A 20,548-nucleotide genomic window follows, 5' to 3' on the forward strand; every position below is an offset into this window, starting at 1 on the left:
CATAGGAAGAAACTCATAGTTGTATTATTTCTTTCATATTCTTAGCAGAAAACTTTCATGTTGCTATGCTTTCTCTTACCATGTGAAGCCCCACCATACTATCAGCTCCATATTCAGTCATGATTATTGGTTTATTATACTTTTCCCTCCAGTTTTCCATTTCTTCAAGTAGTTTGGGAACTATGACTCCTGTAAACCCACTATCAAAGTACCACGCATTATAGCGATTCACACCAATGATATCCAAAAACTGGCCCTGTAAAAAGAAAAGCAGTTCATTTGTGAACTTTGTATGAGTCATATAAAATCTGTAACTGTTATTTATTACTTTTTCTAAATATCTAACTCATCACATGAAAGGGTCATCACTCTACTTATTTATGGTAGATGAATCAGATCTATGACATGATTCAGATTCAGAGTCTTTACTAGTCAGTCAGCATTTGTACATGCAACACACTTTTTGAGTACACTTACTGATATTACAAAATACATACTTACATTATTTATGTTATTGTATTTGGCATTTGTAAAAAATCTTCTAAAGAATAAAATGGGTTAGCTACCATTTCCTTAAATGATTTGATTGGTATACTTGTGATATGTTTACACAGTCTGTTATATATATATTGACTGCCATGTAGGTGTGATTATTGTTTGTTTTTGCTATTCTTTTTTGTGGTAAGAGCAAAGTACTACTGATTCTTGTGTTATAATTACGTCTTTGATTTGTCACACTTAAATTTGGTAGTTCATTGAGTATGTAATTAACTCTTTCTAAAATATATAAATTAATTACAATCAATTACGTAATGTGTGAAACAAAATTGGTGTAATAAGATTGAATAGTGGCATCAGTAAAGGATATAAAAAGGGCGAAGCAGAGACAATGCATGTTTGCCAGTAGTACTGAATAACTTCCACTGTTTTACATACAGAAAAGACTTTTACCCAAACTAACAGTATTTTTATTGCATTTTTGAAATATACATTCATTAACTAGGTTCATTAAATAATGTCATTAAGATAACAGCCTTCTTGTTAGATGCAACTTTAGAGTCCCTCCTTAAAACTCTGCATGACTTCCTCCAGCATTTCATTCAACACAGCTGCAATTTCTTGATGAATATAAATTTTCAGGTCATTGATTGTGCAAGGCTTGTTCACATACACTCCTGATTTGAGGGAACCCCACAAAAAGAAATCACAAATTGACAGACTGGGAGAGTGCACAAGCCAAGATACATTGCTGAATCATGAAATGATGAATCCAGTTAAACATTTGCTGAGCCAGTTCTGCAGATGCTCTTGCCATTTGAGCTGCCTGATTATCTTGTTGGAACAATATTTTTCTCTCCTTCACCTTTCCTGTTTCAGATGCAGGAAGCATTTCAATGTACTGCACTGATATCACAGTAACTGTGGTTCTTTTCCATCACCCCCCCCCCTTTCAAAAAAGTAAAGACACACTGTACCACATTTACTTTTTAGCTGTGGAGATCTCTGGTGTAATTCACACGGGTTCTCCAGCACCCATTACAGACAGTTCTGTACATTAACATAGCCATCCTGATGGAAATGGACTTTGTCATTTATCACTGTTAGGACATCTCCATCTTCCATAAGAAAGGCATTTGTTATGCCACAAAATTTTTTGTGTTGCTAAAAAAGCCTATAACTTAGCTGCTGCATCATCATTGTTTTGTAGCCTGAAATTTGTGATCACTTGGAGATGTGATGAATCAAAAATGTGATGTAACCAGTTCTGTAACCTGTTGCCTAGTTGATCCTTTCAGACTAGCAAGAAGTGCTCCACTCTGTCCACATTTTCCAGAGTTTGGACTGAATGGGGAAGACCTGGTGATTTTTCTTCATCACAGATCCAGTAGTTCTAAATGGGTCAGCCCAACATAGTAGATTGTTTCGATCTGAGGTGCGCCTTCATGTTCAGTATTAAAATTTCTACTGAAATGAAGTTGAATCCTGGGCACAGAATCACTGTTTCTAAAAAAACTGGTTGACAGTAAACATATGATACTCTGTGCTCCATTGCTCCATAGCAACATAAACAGTGTTGTCTGAGGTGTCCACCAGAGCTCACCCAAGGTTAATACCCCATTCTTCACTGAGCACTATCGGTTTGAAAAACATACATTACCTAGACTCCACCCTGTATTTAAAAGATGTCACAAAGGGATTGCAATTAGAACAGGTCAATTGACCTAATCTGTGAAAGGCAGAAGAAAATAAACTACAAGGAAAATTATTATAACTTATCTAGATTTTCATACCGCACGGTCCACATCATAGGTTGAAGTCATAGCAATTGTAGTAGGACGTGTAGCATCAAGACTTTTCACGTGGTCAATAAGTTCTCTGCAAAAAAGAATGGATTATATTGTTAAAGTACAGGACTGCTGTGGAATACTCTAGAAATAATTTAACAAAGAAGTTATAGAAGATACCAAAAATTATACAATAAAACAGCTTTGCACTGCTTTGTAAACATGTTATTTTCTTGATTTTATTTCTTGCACCACACTCCTTACTGGCTTCTCGAAAAATGGTGCATAGGGGATTGCTGGGCAGCATATTTTACAGAAAGAAACATCTTCTGCTGAAGCGATTATTCTGTATATTATGTAGACCACAATAAATAGTACTCGAATACTAAAGATGTAAATGTAAGTAGAAAAATTTAGAATGAACAATAAAAAGTTGTGCTACTCCCCAGACTGGCTGGGAGACTGGCACAATAGCAGTTAAATGTATTATAAAAAAGCAAGCATATTTTAGTAGTTATGTCCCCTGTGCATTTTTGGACTTTTTATTTGACCTGTTTGCTATCATCCAATAGTGGAATGTACACATTAGAACAAGGTTCTGTACAATATCTGGTCCAGTGTAACAATCAGATATCAGGATGATTCAATCCAATTACAACTGTACTACCTAAATCTGGATGAGTGAATTCAATTGCAGTCCTACCATCTAATAAGAAGAAACACTACCAACAATCCCAACAATGTTTCAGTCTGGCAAACTGGCGTGTGCAATGTGCAATCTAAAATGTTTTAATTATAGAACAAAAAGTTAGCAAAAATGAAACATAAAATATTAAACAAACGGCTGAAAGGTGAACATAGAATTTAATAAAATCCTGTAGGACACTAATGTGGGCTAAATCAAACTGTTTAAAATCCAAGACAAATTTTTAATCAAGACATATGCACTCAAATGTGCAAATGAGGGCCTTACAAGGATATATGATAATTCCGTTGAACAACACTCAAACCAGTGATGCGAAATGTTATGTTTATGCATGCCGACTATTTAATGCAGTAGAATGTGTGGTTTAATATTCATACAGATGCATTTTAACTCTCTGAAACATGTAGCAAAATCTTAAAATTCATTAGCATGATACCTCAGTAACACTGAAAACTACAGTTTATTACTTACCATTACCATAATGAAAAATATCTGACAAATTCATCACATGATTATCAACAATAAATGCACTGAAATATTACAACTCGCGGCACCCTTAAACTGTCTGAACAACAATAAAGTCTGTGTGATCACAGAAGAACAAGAAAGCCACATGAACATCTTTAAGGCCCAACAGAATTTAAAGCTCAGAACTCACTCCCACAAAACTATTCTAATTCCTGAAAGATTTCTAATTGTTCAACCTCTTCCATTGAAAACTCACTAGCAAAAGGGTGCACATACTGCTCTGTGCAGTACTTTAAGCTCATAGTAATGCGGTTACTGATGTACTCAATACAAATATTTACAAAATGATCACCATTCAATTTAAACAATAATTTCACATGTGTACAACTTACTAATGCATAAATTAAATTCTCACAGTTTGAGACCTCTCATTAAAATCGTCATACACTGATCACCAGAACATTGAGCATTGACCTACCACTTATATAAACCTGTCCTGGAGATAGCAGGATCACTTGGTGAAGAATGACTGCTAGTCAGACACATGCACAGTGCCTGCAGTATCTGTGATGTACTCTACATCTACATTTACATCTACATCTACATACATACTCCTATATCCACCATACGCTGTGTGGCGGAGGGTACCTCATACCACAACTAGCATCTTCTCTCCCTGTTCCACTCCCAAACAGAACAAGGGAAAAATGACTGCCTATACGCCTCTGTACGAGCCTAATCTCTCTTATCTTATCTTTATGGTCATTCCACGAAATGTAAGTTGGCGGCAGTAAAATTGTACTGCAGTTAGTCTCAAATGCTGGTTCTCTAAATTTCCTCAGTAGCGATTCACGAAAAGAGTGCCTCCTTTGCTCTAGAGACTCCCACCCGAGTTCCTGAAGCATTTCCGTAACACTCGCATGATGATCAAACCTACCAGTAACAAATCTAGCAGCCCACCTCTGAATTGCTTCTATGTCCTCCCTCAATCTGACCTGACAGGGATCCCAAACGCTCAAGCAGTACTCAAGAATAGGTCGTATTAGTGTTTTATAAGCAGTCTCCTTTACATATGAACCACATCTTCCCAAAATTCTACCAATGAACGGAAGATGACTATCCACCTTCCCCACAACTGCCATTACATGCTTGTCCCACTTCATATCGCTCTACAATGTTACGCCCAAATATTTAATCGACGTGACTGTCAAGTGCTTCACTACTAATGGAGTATTCAAACATTACAGGATTCTTTTTCCTATTCATCTGCATTGATTTACATTTATCTGTATTTAGAGTTAGCTGCCGCTCTTTACAACAATCACAAATCCAGTCCAAGTCATCCTGTATCCTTCTACAGTCACTCAACGATGACACCTTCCCGTACACCACAGCATCATCAGCAAACAGCTGCACATTGCTATCCACCCTATCCAAAAGATCATTTATGTAAAACAAATATTCCAAGACTTACCAAGCGGGAAAGCGCCGGAAGACAGGCACATGAACAAAACACACAAACACACACACAGAATTACGAGCTTTCGCAACTGGCAGTTGCTTCGTCAGGAAAGAGGGAAGGAGAGGGAAAAATGAAAGGATGTGGGTTTTAAGGGAGAGGGTAAGGAGTCATTCCAATCCCGGGAGCGAAAAGACTTCCCTTAGGGGAAAAAAAGGACAGGTGTACACTCGCACACACACACACACACACACATATCCATCCGCACATCCACAGACACAAGCAGACATATTTAAAGGCAAAGAGTAAGGGCAGAGATGTCAGTCGAGGCGGAAGTACAGAGGCAAAGAAGTTGTTGAAAGACAGGTGAGGTATGAGCGGCGGAAACTTGAAATTAGTGGAGGTTGAGGCCTGGCGGATATCGAGAAGAGAGGATATACTGAGGGGCGAGTTCCCATCTCCGGAGTTCGGATAGGTTGGTGTTGGTGGGAAGTATCCAGATAACTCGGACGGTGTAACACTGTGCCAAGATGTGCTGGCCGTGCATCAAGGCATGTTTAGCCACAGGGTGATCCTCATTACCAACAACCTATCCAAATTGAACCCTGCCTTCAACAGTTCCGTCCTCCATCACAGCGGGACCCACCTCCTCTTCCTCAAAATCACCCTCTCCAAACCTTCCAGGAATTTCTCACTTCCAGCCTTGCCTCTCAATCTTTCTTGAAAAACCTTAATCCTACTCCCAACATCACCACAGCCGACTCCCAGGCTATCCGTGATCTAAAAGCTGACCGATCCATCATCATTCTTCCGGCTGACAAGGGTTCCACGACCGTGGTACTTGATCGTCGGGAGTATGTGGCTGAGGGACTGCGTCAGCTTTCAGACAACTCTACATACAAAGTTTGCCGAGGTAATCCCATTCCTGATGTCCAGGCGGAGCTTCAAGGAATCCTCAGAACCTTAGGCCCCCTACAAAACCTTTCACCTGACTCCATCAAACTCCTCACCCCACCGACACCTCGCACTCCTACCTTCTACCTACTTCCTAAAATTCACAAACCCAAACATCCTGGCTGCCCCATTGTAGCTGGTTACCAAGCCCCCACAGAACGTATCTCTGCCTACGTAGATCAACACCTTCAACCCATTACATACAGTCTCCCATCCTTCATCAAAGACACCAACCACTTTCTCGAATGCCTGGAATCCGTACCCAGTCTGTTACCCCCGGAAACCATCCTTGTAACCATTGATGCCACTTCCCTATACACGAATATCCCGCACGTCCAGGGCCTCGCTGCAATGGAGCACTTCCTTTCACGCCGATCACCTGCCACCCTACCTAAAACCTCTTTCCTCGTCACCTGAGCCAGCTTCATCCTGACCCACAACTTCTTCACTTTTGAAGGCCAGACATACCAACAATTAAAGGGAACAGCCATGGGTACCAGGATGGCCCCCTCGTACGCCAACCTATTCATCGGTCGCTTAGAGGAAGCCTTCTTGGTTACCCAGGCCTGCCAACACAAAGTTTGGTACAGATTCATTGATGACATCTTAATGATCTGGACTCACAGTGAAGAACAACTCCAGAATTTCCTCTCCAACCTCAACTCCTCTGGTTCCATCAGATTCACCTGGTCCTACTCCAAATCCCATGCCACTTTCCTAGACGTTGACCTCCATCTGTCCAATGGCCAGCTGCACACATCCGTCCACATCAAACCAACAAGCAACAGTACCTCCATTATGACAGCTGCCACCCATTCCATATCAAACGGTCCCTTCCCTACAGCCTAGGCCTTCATGGCAAACGAATCTGCTCCAGTCCTGAATCCCTCGACCATTACACCAACAACCTGAAAACAGCTTTCGCATCCCGCAACTACCCTCCCAACCTGGTACAGAAGCAGATAACCAGAGCCACTTCCTCATCCCCTCAAACCCAGAACCTCTCACAGGAGAACCCCAAAAGTGCCCCACTTGTGACAGAATACTTCCCGGGACTGGATCAGACCTTGAATGTGGCTCTCCAGCAGGGATACGACTTCCTAAAATCCTGCCCTGAAATGAGATCCATCCTTCATGAAATCCTCCCCACTCCACCAAGAGTGTCTTTCCGCCGTCCACCTAACCTTCGTAACCTCTTGGTTCATCCCTATGAAATCCCCAAACCACCTTCCTACCCTCTGGCTCCTACCCTTGCAACCGCCCCCGGTGTAAAACCTGTCCTATGCACCCTCCCACCACCACCTACTCCAGTCCTGTAACCCGGAAGGTGTACACAATCAAAGGGAGAGCCACATGTGAAAGCATCCATGTGATTTACCAACTGACCTGCCTGCACTGTGACGCTTTCTATGTGGGAATGACCAGCAACAAACTGTCCATTCGCATGAATGGACACAGTCAGACAGTGTTTGTTGGTAATGAGGATCACCCTGTGGCTAAACATGCCTTGATGCACGGCCAGCACATCTTGGCACAGTGTTACACCGTCCGAGTTATCTGGATACTTCCCACCAACACCAACCTATCCGAACTCCGGAGATGGGAACTCGCCCTTCAGTATATCCTCTCTTCTCGATATCCGCCAGGCCTCAACCTCCGCTAATTTCAAGTTGCCGCCGCTCATACCTCACCTGTCTTTCAACAACTTCTTTGCCTCTGTACTTCCGCCTCGACTGACATCTCTGCCCTTACTCTTTGCCTTTAAATATGTCTGCTTGTGTCTGTGGATGTGCGGATGGATATGTGTGTGTGTGTGTGTGTGTGTGTGCGAGTGTACACCTGTCCTTTTTTTCCCCTAAGGGAAGTCTTTTCGCTCCCGGGATTGGAATGACTCCTTACCCTCTCCCTTAAAACCCACATCCTTTCATTTTTCCCTCTCCTTCCCTCTTTCCTGACGAAGCAACTGCCAGTTGCGAAAGCTCGTAATTCTGTGTGTGTGTTTGTGTGTTTTGTTCATGTGCCTGTCTGCCGGCGCTTTCCCGCTTGGTAAGTCTTGGAATCCTTGTTTTTAATATATTTTTCCCATGTGGAAGTTTCTTTCTATTTTATTTAGATCATTTATGTAGATAGAAAACAACAGCAGACCTACCACACTTGAGCAGGGCAAGTTGCGTGTTTTTGCAGGAGCAATGCTTTCTAAAGCCGTGCTGATGCATGGACAGCAACTTCTCTGTCTCAAGGAAATTCATTATATTCGAACTGAGAATATGTTCGAGAATCCTGCAACAAACCAATGTTAAGGGAATTAGTCTGTAATTTTGAGGATCTGTCCTTCTACCCTTCTTATATACAGGCGTCACCTGCGCTTTTTCCAGTTGCTCGGGACTTTACGTTGGGCAAGAGATTCGCGATAAATGAGTTCGACCAAAGTCAGATTGTCATGGCCTACAGGGCTGGCATGAGTATTTTAGAAACCTTGTGACTTGTTGGATGTTCATAGAATACTGTGGTGAGTGTCTTCAGCACATGGTGGAACCAAGATGAAATCACATCCAGACGTCGTGGGGTTGAGCGCCTTTCCCTCGCAACAGATGTCAGATGTCATAGGTTGGGCAGACTAGTAAAACAGCGCAGGCTGTGAACTGTGGGAGAACTAGCATCAGACTTTAATGCTGGCAGAGTACAAGTGTGTCTGAACCAACAGTGCACCAAACACTCCTAATGAAGGGCCTCAACAGCCAATGACCCATGCATGTGCCAAAGTTAACACCACAGCATCAGCAACAATGACTGAAATGGTCACATGACAATTGGCACTGGATAGTGGCAGACTGCTCCATGGTTTGATGTATCCTGATACCTTCTACATCACGCCAATGGGAGGTTGCAAATCCATTGTTTTCCAGGGGAACAGCTCCTTGACACCTATACTGCAGAATGGAGACAAGCTGACGGCAGCTTATTTTCATTTACCTGTGTGCTTAGTAGTTTAATTTTTGAATTTCTTGCAGATTTGTGTATTTGATAGGCACCGACTCATGTTTTAATAACAGTGTAGTGTATAGTTCCACCATATTTAATATGAATAGGAACTGTGATTGCTGTGTTCAGATAAGAGTTGAGCTGGTGGCTCCTTGCTCACAGCTCCTGGTGGTGCTGTCATCTGTCGGTCTGTCTGAGGGCACTGCCAATAGACATCAATGCAGGGAGCCACATGTGGGAATTCAAGGGACATGCATCACAACCCAAGTGCCCCTCAGTCGTGCACCACTGTGGCTACCCAGTTGCTACCCACACTGAGGTTGGCTCTGCACTCATTGTCAGATGGGCAGTGGGCCCAAGTAAAAGGCATTTCCAGTTCACTTGACAAATGAATTTCAGGTGCTGTCTGTGGGTAATAAAGATCCTCAGCCAGACATTGTCACTTGTCCTGTTTCAGAGGAAGCCTCTCAGCCTGCAAAATCTCTGTATTCACAGAGGGTGGGATTACTGGCAGGTGGGGCTCCAGTGTTAGGTAAATATTTGTTCCTCTCATTGATATAGCTGCCAAGGAGGGGAAGAAGTTCAATGTGCATTCTGTGCACATACAGGCATGACAGCTGGGACGAGATGAGGAGGAGGGGGGATGTAGTACTGGTATCCAAGGTTGGTAAAGACTGCTGCCATTCTTGCTTGTGAGAGGAAGGCAGAGCTCACTCACCATCAGTAGCATTGTCAATAACACTGATTGTGGACCTTTGGTACAGAGCCAAGTCGGAGTTTTGAATCACAGGCTTAGATGGTTTTGTGACCGTGTCTGCTGCAGATTCTTACACTTCTGCCATAGAGAGTTTGGGGTGTTGAGTTCCACTTAATAGCTCAGGGCTCCATAATACACTAGAACTGGCTTCACAGATAATGGGGGCTGTGTGGAATGGACTGTGTGGTTTCTTAGCTTTCTTGGGAAAGAATGTAAAGGGCTCCATTATCAGAGTGTTTGCAGGTTGAACACAGGATGAGGGTAGAACTAGGAACTATACATATTATAGATTTAAATTCTCTTAGCAGTGTTGGGGAAGAGCCAGTGTTCCATGCTAATAGAAAGCACTGAGGCTGAAATTGTTATAAGTACTGAAAGCTGACAAAAGCCAGAGGTAAGTTCAGCCAAAATGTTCACAAATGACCTACCAGGGTTCAGGAAGAATAGATTAAATACAGTTGTGTTGGCATGTTTGTTTTTGATAGAAGTCGTTTATCTTGCAATGAAATTGGAGATGATAGTTCCAGTGAGTCAGTACAGGTAGAGGTTATACTTGACATCTGGAATACATTAGTAATTTGTTTCTTTTACCAACTTCATGACTCAAATGATACAGTTTCTGAAACATTCAAAGAAAACTTGAGTCTCATCTCAAATATGTACCCCACTCATACAGTTACAGTCGGTGGTGACTTCAATGTACTCTCAATATGTTGCTGAGAATACATGTTCAAAGTAGATGGTACGCATAAAATATCAAAGTACATACTGCAGCCTACATCCTTCTGAATCTGCTTAGTGTATTCATCTATTGGTCTCCTTCTACAATTTTTACTCCCCACGCTGCCCTCCAATACTAATTGGTGATCCTTTGAGGACTCAGGACATGTCCTACCAAAGGATTCCTTCTTGTAGTCATTTTGTGCCACAAATTCCTCTTCTCCCCAATTCTATTCAGTAACGCCTCATCAGATACATGGTCTATCCATCAAATCTTCAACATTCTTCTGTAGCACCACATTTCAAAAGCCTCTATTCTCTTTTTGTCTAAACTATTTATTGTCCATGTTTCACTTCCATAAAAATACTTTCAGAAAAGACCTCCTGCCACTTAAATATACACTTAATGTTAACAAATTTCTCTTCATCAGAGATGCTTTTCATGCCATTGCCAGCCTCATTTTATACCTTCCCAACTTTGACCATTATCACTTACTTTACTTCCCAAATAGCAAACCTCATCTACTATAAGTGTCTCATTTCCTAGCCTAATTCCATTAGCATCATCTGATTTATTTAGACTTTATTCCATTATCCTCATTTTGCTTTTGCTGATGTTCATCTTATGGCCTCCTTTCAAGACACTGTCCATTCCATTCAACAGCTCTTCCAAGTCCTTTGCTGTCTCTGGCAGACTTCCAATGTCATCAGTGAACCTCAAAGTTTTCACTTCTTTTCCCTGGACATTAATTCCTAATACAAATTTTCTTTTGTTTCTCTTGCTGCTTGCTCGCTCAATATACAGACTAAATAACATCAGGGATAGTCTACAACCCTGTCTCATTCCCTTCTCAACCACTGCTTCCCTCAACTCTTGTAACTGCCATCTGGTTTCTGCACAAATTACAAATAGCCTTTTGCCCCCTTTATTTTACCCCTGCCATCTTTAGAGTTGAAAAAGAGTGTGCCAATCAACATTGTCAAAAGCTTTCTTCAAGTCTATAAATGTTACAAATGTAGTTTGCCTTTTCGGAACCTATCTTCTATGACAAGTCATAGGGTCAGTATTGCCTTGTGTGTTCCAACATTTCTATGGAATCCAAACTGATCTTCCCCGAGGTCAGCTTTTACCAGTTTTTCCATTTGTCTGTAAAGAATTCGTGTTAATATTTTGCAGATGTGACATATTGAACTGATAGTTCAGTAATTTTCACACCTACCAACACCTGCTTTCTATGGTGTTGGAATTATTCCATTCTTCTTGAAGTCTGAGGATATTTCACCATCTCATATGTTTGCTCACCAGGTGGTAGAGTTTTGTCATGGCTCGTTCTCCCAAGGCTATCAGTAGTTCTAATGGAATGTTGTCTCCTCCCAGGGTCTTGTTTCTTCATCTACATTCTCTTCTGTTTCCATAATATTGCCCTCCAGTACATCTCCCTTGTATAGACCCTCCATGTACTCCTTCCAACTTTCTGCTTTCCCTTCTTTGTTTAGAACTCTTAATATTCATACCAGTGGTTCTCTTTCCTCCAGAGGTCTCTTTAATTTTCCTGTAGGCAGTATATATCTTACCCCTAGTGATATACTCCTCTAAATCCTTACATTTGCCCTCTAGCCACACCTGATTAGCCATTTTGCACTTCCTGTAGATCTCATTTCTATTTGTATTCCTTTTTGTCTGCTTCATTCACTGCATTTTTATATTTTCTCCTTCCATTAATTAAATTCCATGTCTCTTCTGTTACCCAAGGATTTCTATGAGCCCTCATCTTTTTACACACTTGATCCTCTGCTGTCTTCACTATTTCATCTCTCAAAGCAATCCATTCTTCTTCTACAGTACTTCTTTCCCCCATTCTTGTCAAACATTCCCTGATGCTCTCTCTGAAACTCTCTACAACCTCTGGTTCTTTCAGTTTATTCAGGTCCCATCTCATTAAATTCCTATCTTTTTACAGGTTCTTCAGTTTTAGTCTGCAGTTCATAACCAACAAACTGTGGTCAGAGTCCACATCTGCCCCTGGAAATGTCTTAAAATGTAAAACCTGGTTCTTAAATCTCTGTCTTGCCATTATATAATCCATCTGAAACCTTCCAGTGTCTCCAGGCCTCTTCCATATATGCTACATTCTTTCATTATTCTTAAACCAAGTGTTAGCTATGATTAAGTTATGCTCTGTGCAAAATTCTACCAGGAGGCTTCCTCTTTCATTCCTTACCTCCATTCGATATTCACCCACTACTTGTGCTTATTTTTCTTTTCCTACTATTGAATTCCTGTCACCCATGACTATTAAATTTTCATCTCCCCTCACTATCTGAATGATTTTTTTTATCTCATCACACAGTTCTTCAATCTCTTCATCATCTGTGGAGATAGTTGGCATATAAACTTGTACTACTGTGGTAGGCATGGGCTTCGCATCTATCTTGGCTACAATAATACATTCACTGTGCTTTTCATAGTAGCCTACTCGTGCTCCTGCTTTTTTTTTTTTTTTCATTATTAAACTTACTCCAGCATTACCATTATTTTATTGTGTATTTATATACCTGTATTCACCTGACCAAAAGTCTTGGTCCTCTTGCCACTAAACTTCATTAATAGCCACTATATCTAACTTTAACCTATCCATTTCCCTTTTTCAGTTTTCTAACCTACCTGCCCGATTAAGGGACCTGACATTCCACACTCCGATCTGTAGAAGAGCAGTTTTGTTTCTCCTGATAATGACATCCTCCTGAGTAGTCCCCAGCCAGAGATCCAAATGGGGGACCATCATCATTTAGCCATACTGTAAAACTCCATGCCCTTAGGAAAAAATATGGCTGTAGTCTCCCCTTGCTTTCAGCCATTTGCAGTACCAGCACAGCAAGGCCATTTTGGTTTATGTTACAAGGCCAGATCAGTCAATCATCCAGACTGTTGCCCTTACTACTACTGAAAAGGCTGCTGCAAGCCTTCGGGAACCACACATTTGTCTTGCCTCTCAACAGATACCCTCCATTGTGGATGCACCTACAGTAAGGCTATCTGTATCACTGAGGCACACAAGCCTCCCCACCGGTGGCAAGTTCCATGGTTCATGGGGGCTCTTAGCAAAAATTAATCCTGAGCAAATAGGGAGCATCATGATGGATGCAAGATTTATTGACCTGGAAAAAGTGTTCAGGAATGTAAAATAGTGCAAAATGTTTCAAATTCAAAGCAAAGTAGCTATAAGCTATAGGGGAAAAAATAATATTCAGTACTTACAAGAATCAAGAGGGAACAATAACACTGAAGTGCTAAGACTCAAATGCTCAGATTAAAAAGAGTGCAAGACAGAGATTCATTCTTTTGCCCTTACTGTTCAGTCTATACATTAAAGCAGCAATCACAGAAATAAAAGAAATGTTTACGAGTGAGACTGAAATCTATGATGAAAGGGTATGAATAACATAATTTACTGATGATTTTGCTATTCTCAGTAAAAGTAAGAAAGAATTACAGGACCTGTTGACTGGAATGAACTGCCAAATGAGTGCAGAATATGAATATGAATTGAGAATAAACTGAAGAAAGATGAAAGTAATGAAGAGTAGCAGAAATGAGATTAGTGATTAAGTACACATCAAAATTGTTGCCCACAAAGCAGATAAATTTAAGTAATTATGCTGCCTTGGATGGATGAACCAAAGAGGACATAAAAAGCACACTATCATAATCAAAGAAGACATTTCTGGCCAAAAGAAGTCTGTTAGTATCAAACATAAAGGCCTCCATTTGAGGAAGAAATTCCTGAGAATGTACAATTTGAACACAAAATTGTTGGTAGTGAATCACGGACTGGGGAAAAACCGGAAATGGATGGAATCAAAGAATTTGATATGCAATGCTAAGGGTGGATTGAAAAGACAAGGTATGAGTAGTTTCTCCGTAGAATTGCCAAAGGAAGGTAGGTACTTGAGCAAATCACTGACAAGAAGAAAGGACAGGATGACATGTGATAATTTTCTGTGGCTCTGAAGGGGACCTGTAAAGGCTAAAAATGATAGGGGAAGATAGAGATTGAAATACATCCAACAAATACCTGAGGACCTAAGGTGCATGTGCAACTCTGAAGAGGTTGGCGCAGGTGAGGATTTGTGGTGGATCACATAAGATCAGTTAAAAGCCTCACAGGGAAGGGGAGGGGGGGGGCACTATATCCTGTTTCATATTAAATAATTGCTTTACTAAATACAGGTTCATCGTTTAAATAAAATCATTTTGGATGCTAGGTCATGTGTTTGTAAACCAACTGTGCCACCAACATTTTGATCATTTTTGCAGCATTCGTCTTTGGTGATGCTGAAGAGCCTTACTGCTGTAAAGAGGGCTGAAATGTTGGTTGTATAGTTTTTTTAGTGTTTTATAACAACTCAACCTAATAACCAAAATGACTTTTTTAAACATGCACATTTATGGGTTTAAAATTACTAATTTGCTTAAATAAGTCCATTTTTATAAAATTTTCCTTACGAACATATATGTCTCACAACTGGGGATCATATCTATTTCCTGTTATCCCTTGTTCGAACAAGTGATGTGTTCATTACTGTGCAACATAGCTTGTCTTTTATTCTGGTATTTTGATTACACTTATTTAGTTTAGATCACAGTACTATTAATATAATAGATTATTTTAAACACCTTTAACAATGAAAATAAAAAAATTAAATTAAGGGAGTAACAATTCACTCAAAGAAATCACACCTATGTAAGACACCTTTCCAAATAATTTCCATTTCAAAATAAAGTGAAAAGTATAGAACTAGGATTTGTCTTATTCATAAATAGTACTGGTTAACTGCATGCATCCTAATACACTGATTCAATAAATATCTAGCACATAGGCCTAAAAGCCAACATTCGTCACAAAAGATAAATTTCGTGACTCAACATAGTTTCTATATTCACATGCCGTCATTTATTACAATTGTAATGTGGCAGAATGGGACAATTACCACACATTGCTCACTGTAAAGTTACACTAAACCTACAGTGTCATTCATTATCTGGTTGGTATATGAATTTTGATGTACAAAACAAGAACTCGGACATATAATTGGCAGTTTTTCATTACAGATTCAGTGTATATTAACTGCTAATTTATGTAGCCCAAATCAAACAGACCCACATACTATGACGTCCAAATTATTTAGGAAGACTCACAGTAAATGTATCTGAAGTACACAACTTTATATTATTGGAAACATATTAGAAATATAATCCATAGTTAATCCACTTGAAATCATGTATTTACAAAACTTACTGTCTCTAATCATAGAATTGAATATAAATCAATGTAATTATTGAATATAGAAGTCTGTGCCAAGACAAAGTTAAATCTGTGACCAAATTATCCAAATATTTAAAACATTGATTGCAAACTATGAAATGTAGAGAAGCAGCATGTTCTTGTACATCTCTCATTATTGTGATTTCGTGTAAATGACATGGTTGAAGCCGTGTGAAGTCAATCTTTATAGAGACAATGATGCAAGAGAATCTTTGTATTTTTTTGTCCTAATAAAAACTGGAAGTAATAATTATGATCATTTAGTAGTTAGTGCTATCAAACTGTTCAGAGAGTACTTAAATTGAATACCAGGGATATCACAATGTATAAGTTATCTTTTTATGGAAATGCAACACCCCTTCAATAAACTGAAAATTCAAAAGATTAGTATTGAAACTGCAGTTGGTACATTTCACATTTATATATGGTGACTACATGCAGGACAGTGATGATAATGGAAAGAAAACACGCAAAGGGAGAATAAATGTTCTTGGCACCTCAAAGTAGTGTTTATCATCTGCTGAAAGATTTATTGCAGTGCAACATGTGCAGAATTGAGTTTATAGACACTATTTTTGAATAATACTGGAAGATACCATTTTACCAGTAAGTAAGTTCTAACGTCTGTTGCTAATCACCTGTAGTAGTCCTCAGTTCCATCAAGCTGTGTACGTGGTTCATTAGATACTGACCAAATGATAACACTTGGCCTGTTCTTGTCCCTTGTAATCAACTCTGTTAGTGATCTTTTGTGGTTTTCCAGTAGCTCTGGAGAATAATTCCTGAAACATACAGATCATAATACATACATTTAAAACTAGGGATTGAAGAAGTTTCTGTAGATTGTGATGCAATAGGCCAGGTAACAATATAAGGAAGTTACAGATGCCAGGATTGATGCACATTCTGATCTAACAGTTCTATATAGAACAAGTGTTATGTAAATGACTGCTAATATGGGCAATCTTGTTTCCACCTGAGTAGAGTTTATAATTAGCTATACACTAAGAAAACCTTGTTTCCAGCTTTCAAGTTATCGTTATTTTATGCAAGTTTACTTTCACAGAAATTTCCAGAATCTCTGTTTGCCACCAGTCCCTGAAATTATATTCACAAATTGTTTACTTTGAAAATGTCTGATGTATAGTGTTAATTATTAAATCAAGATTTATTGTAAATATTAGTAATGAAAGATATTTTGTAATTAACTTATTGTTTTCTGAAATTAATTGTCAACCCGTAAGTCCTGAGAGAACTTCACAATGAAAAATACATCTAACAATTAATCAGTTTATGTTAAATGTATTTTCATTTTTTGTACCTAGTATTATGTAAAAGCATAATTTTAATTATAAGTTTGACTGTGTACAAACACTAACATTAGTATGTAATGTGATGATTATTGTAACTTGTTTATAGTCCAGCAGCAGTGTTCATCAATTCAGTCTGAATTTAATCTGTGTCGTGTCTATAATGGGAGTTAGTTGGCGCCAGTTATGAAGATGTCATCAGTTTTATGTCAAAGTTCAATAGCACACGATGTTTATTGTAAAAAAAGTTTTTTTATATTTTGGTGCAAGTGGAAAAATAAACATAACATTAAACAGAAATATTAATCTGGTTGTTATACTACATTACGTACAAAAACCCAGACAGAATTTCCCAGAGATAGTATTCTTCTAAAAATAGATTTAGGTAACAGTTATAATTCAATGTTTTTGCCTCTCAGTGATGTACATTGGCAGTAGGCACTAATAAAACTCCACCACTTCTTAAAGTCAATCTTTACATTAACAATTGTTATATTGTTTGTTGTAAAGGTGCAATTGTATAAAGAAGAATGCCACCTGACCACTTGAGAAAAACCACAGTTTGAATTTGCTAGAGCAATATGAAATCCTCCACAGATGCCTATCCAAGCAGACAAAAAGAGTGCCTTAGAAATCAATCAAGTATGTAATGGAAGCCTGATAAGACCAGAAATGATAATGAAATACACTCCTGGAAATGGAAAAAAGAACACATTGACACCGGTGTGTCAGATCCACCATACTTGCTCCGGACACTGCGAGAGGGCTGTACAAGCAACGATCACACGCACGGCACAGCGGACACACCAGGAACCGCGGTGTTGGCCGTCGAATGGCGCTAGCTGCGCAGCATTTGTGCACCGCCGCCGTCAGTGTCAGCCAGTTTGCCGTGGCATACGGAGCTCCATCGCAGTCTTTAACACTGGTAGGATGCCACGACAGCGTGGACGTGAACCGTATGTGCAGTTGACGGACTTTGAGCGAGGGCATATAGTGGACATGCGGGAGGCCGGGTGGACGTACCGTCGAATTGCTCAACACGTGGGGCGTGAGGTCTCCACAGTACATCGATGTTGTCGCCAGTGGTCGGCGGAAGGTGCACGTGCCCGTCGACCTGGGACCGGACCGCAGCGACGCACGGATGCACGCCAAGACCGTAGGATCCTACGCAGTGCCGTAGGGGACCACACCGCCACTTCCCAGCAAATTAGGGACACTGTTGCTCCTGGGGTATCGGCGAGGACCATTCGCAACCGTCTCCATGAAGCTGGACTACGGTCCCGCACACCGTTAGGCCGTCTTCCGCTCACGCCCCAACATCGTGCAGCCCGCCTCCAGTGGTGTCGCGACAGGCGTGAATGGAGGGAGGAATGGAGACGTGTCGTCTTCAGCGATGAGAGTCGCTTCTGCCTTGGTGCCAATGATGGTCGTATGCGTGTTTGGCGCCGTGCAGGTGAGCGCCACAATCAGGACTGCATACGACCGAGGCACACAGGGCCAACACCCGGCATCATGGTGTGGGGAGCGATCTCCTACACTGGCCGTACACCTCTGGTGATCGTCGAGGGGACACTGAATAGTGCACGGTACATCCAAACCGTCATCGAACCCATCGTTCTACCATTCCTAGATCGGCAAGGGAACTTTCTGTTCCAACAGGACAATGCACGTCCGCATGTATCCCATGCCACCCAACGTGCTCTAGAAGGTGTAAGTCAACTACCCTGGCTAGCAAGACCTCCGGATCTGGCCCCCATTGAGCATGTTTGGGACTGGATGAAGCGTCGTCTCAAGCGGTCTGCACGTCCAGCACAAACGCTGGTCCAACTGAGGCGCCAGGTGGAAATGGCATGGCAAGCGGTTCCACAGGACTACATCCAGAATCTCTACGATCGTCTCCATGGGAGAATAGTAGCCTGCATTGCTGCGAAAGGTGGATATACACTGTACTAGTGCCGACATTGTGCATGCTCTGTTGCCTGTGTCTCTGTGCCTGTGGTTCTGTCAGTGTGATCATGTGATGTATCTGACCCCAGGAATGTGTCAATAAAGTTTCCCCTTCCTGGGACAATGAATTCACGGTGTTCTTATTTCAATTTCCAGGAGTGTAGTAAAACCTTGCACATAGAAGAGAAACAGCCACACTTTGGAAAATTTATTAAATATACAGTAGCGGATTCAGAGGGAGGGCTAAGAGGCTCAAGGCCCCTCCCAAAGGCATCTGGATCCACCCGTGACAAACCTCAAATTAAACTTGGTATTATCCTAATGTCTTAGTACTATAATACCTACTGTACAATTTTCATCACTTGTTACGTAATCCATTTTAAGTAGGTGTAGTATGTTTTCAAATTTTACATTTCTCTAAGAAGATGCTAATGTGACTAGTTTTTAAATCGCACGCCACGCACTCGGAACGCAGCTACATAACACAAATCACTGCCATGGTACTCGCGAGTGAGCGCGCCGCGCTGCTGTGCACATAGGGCATTGTTGTATGGTTTTTCGAATCAGACACAATAGAATGAGCTGTTCAAGTGGTTTTTAATTGTAATCAAGGCGTGCTTTTGTTTATATTTGTCAGATTTTCAAAAAATGGCATCAAAACGTAGACAAGGAGACCTTACTTCGTTTTTTTCTGTTTACTGAAAGGGAAGGAAGAAGAGTGAAAATGAACCTCGAAACAATGTCGGTGTCTTATCATTGTCGACTCAGCAGATACAGCTTTCTGATTATTTTGTATGTACTTAATGACATTCATACAAACACGGTTAGTCGAGTTTGTGACTTTTTATTGGGTTGAGTTCGTTGATCTTTCGCTCGGTTTGGTGCGGGTGGCCGTGGACTGGACCCTGGATCAGGATTGCGAAGTTAGTGATTTTTCCCACGAAATATGGTGGTTTTTAGTATCTGTCTAGTGTACAAATTTTGCATCTAGTGGCTGGTGTTAATTATGGTGGATTTTAAAAAGATTTGGGTGGTTTATGGTAAAATTATCTTTTTAAATCACTTGGTCCATTCTGCGTACAGAAAACAGCACCATGTAATATGCTAACGTCTAGCAGCTCTTAAATTTATATCGCCTATACATTTATAATTCACGGTATTTTGTCTTCGCTTCCAGTCTGTTTTGTGGCCGTATTGTTATGCACCTATTTCGTTTTGCGCTCTAGTATTAATAAATCCGCAATTGTATGCACAGTGCATATCTGTAGTGACGCTATTAATGTGGTGATTCTCAAATATCTTGCTGTTAGGTTGGGTTGGGTTGAGTAGGGTTGTTTGGGTGAGGAGACCAGACAGCGAAGTCATTTGCCTCGTTGGATTAGGGAAGGACGGGGAAGAAAGTCGGCCGTGCCCTTTCAAGGGAACCATCCTGGCATTTGCCTGGAGCGATTCAGAGAAATCACGGAAACCTAAATCAGGATGGCCAGACGCGGGATTGAACCGACGTCCTCCCGTATGCGAGTCCAGTGTGCTAGAACTGCGCCACCTCGCTGGGTACTTGCAGTTGTTTTAGTGCTAAACATATGTAAAGCAAAGGGACAGTATACCCAGAAATTTCGTGCAGAATAACCAC

General features: G+C 40.8%; 1 protein-coding gene across 1 annotated transcript in view; it reads right to left on the minus strand.

Annotated features, from left to right (window-relative positions):
* The window catches only part of LOC126271602 (beta-glucuronidase-like), a 129,493-nt gene that overhangs the window by 26,245 nt on the left and 82,700 nt on the right, over nt 1–20,548 (minus strand). The window contains exons 9-11 of the mRNA XM_049974165.1: nt 16,297–16,440; nt 2,292–2,376; nt 80–256 (exon numbers count right to left, since the gene is read on the minus strand). Coding sequence (XP_049830122.1) covers nt 80–256; nt 2,292–2,376; nt 16,297–16,440 — 406 coding nt within the window. The remainder of the gene's footprint in view (nt 1–79; nt 257–2,291; nt 2,377–16,296; nt 16,441–20,548) is intronic.

The sequence above is a fragment of the Schistocerca gregaria genome, chromosome 1 (assembly GCF_023897955.1).
Source record: "Schistocerca gregaria isolate iqSchGreg1 chromosome 1, iqSchGreg1.2, whole genome shotgun sequence".
In the NCBI taxonomy this organism is placed as follows: domain Eukaryota; kingdom Metazoa; phylum Arthropoda; class Insecta; order Orthoptera; family Acrididae; genus Schistocerca; species Schistocerca gregaria.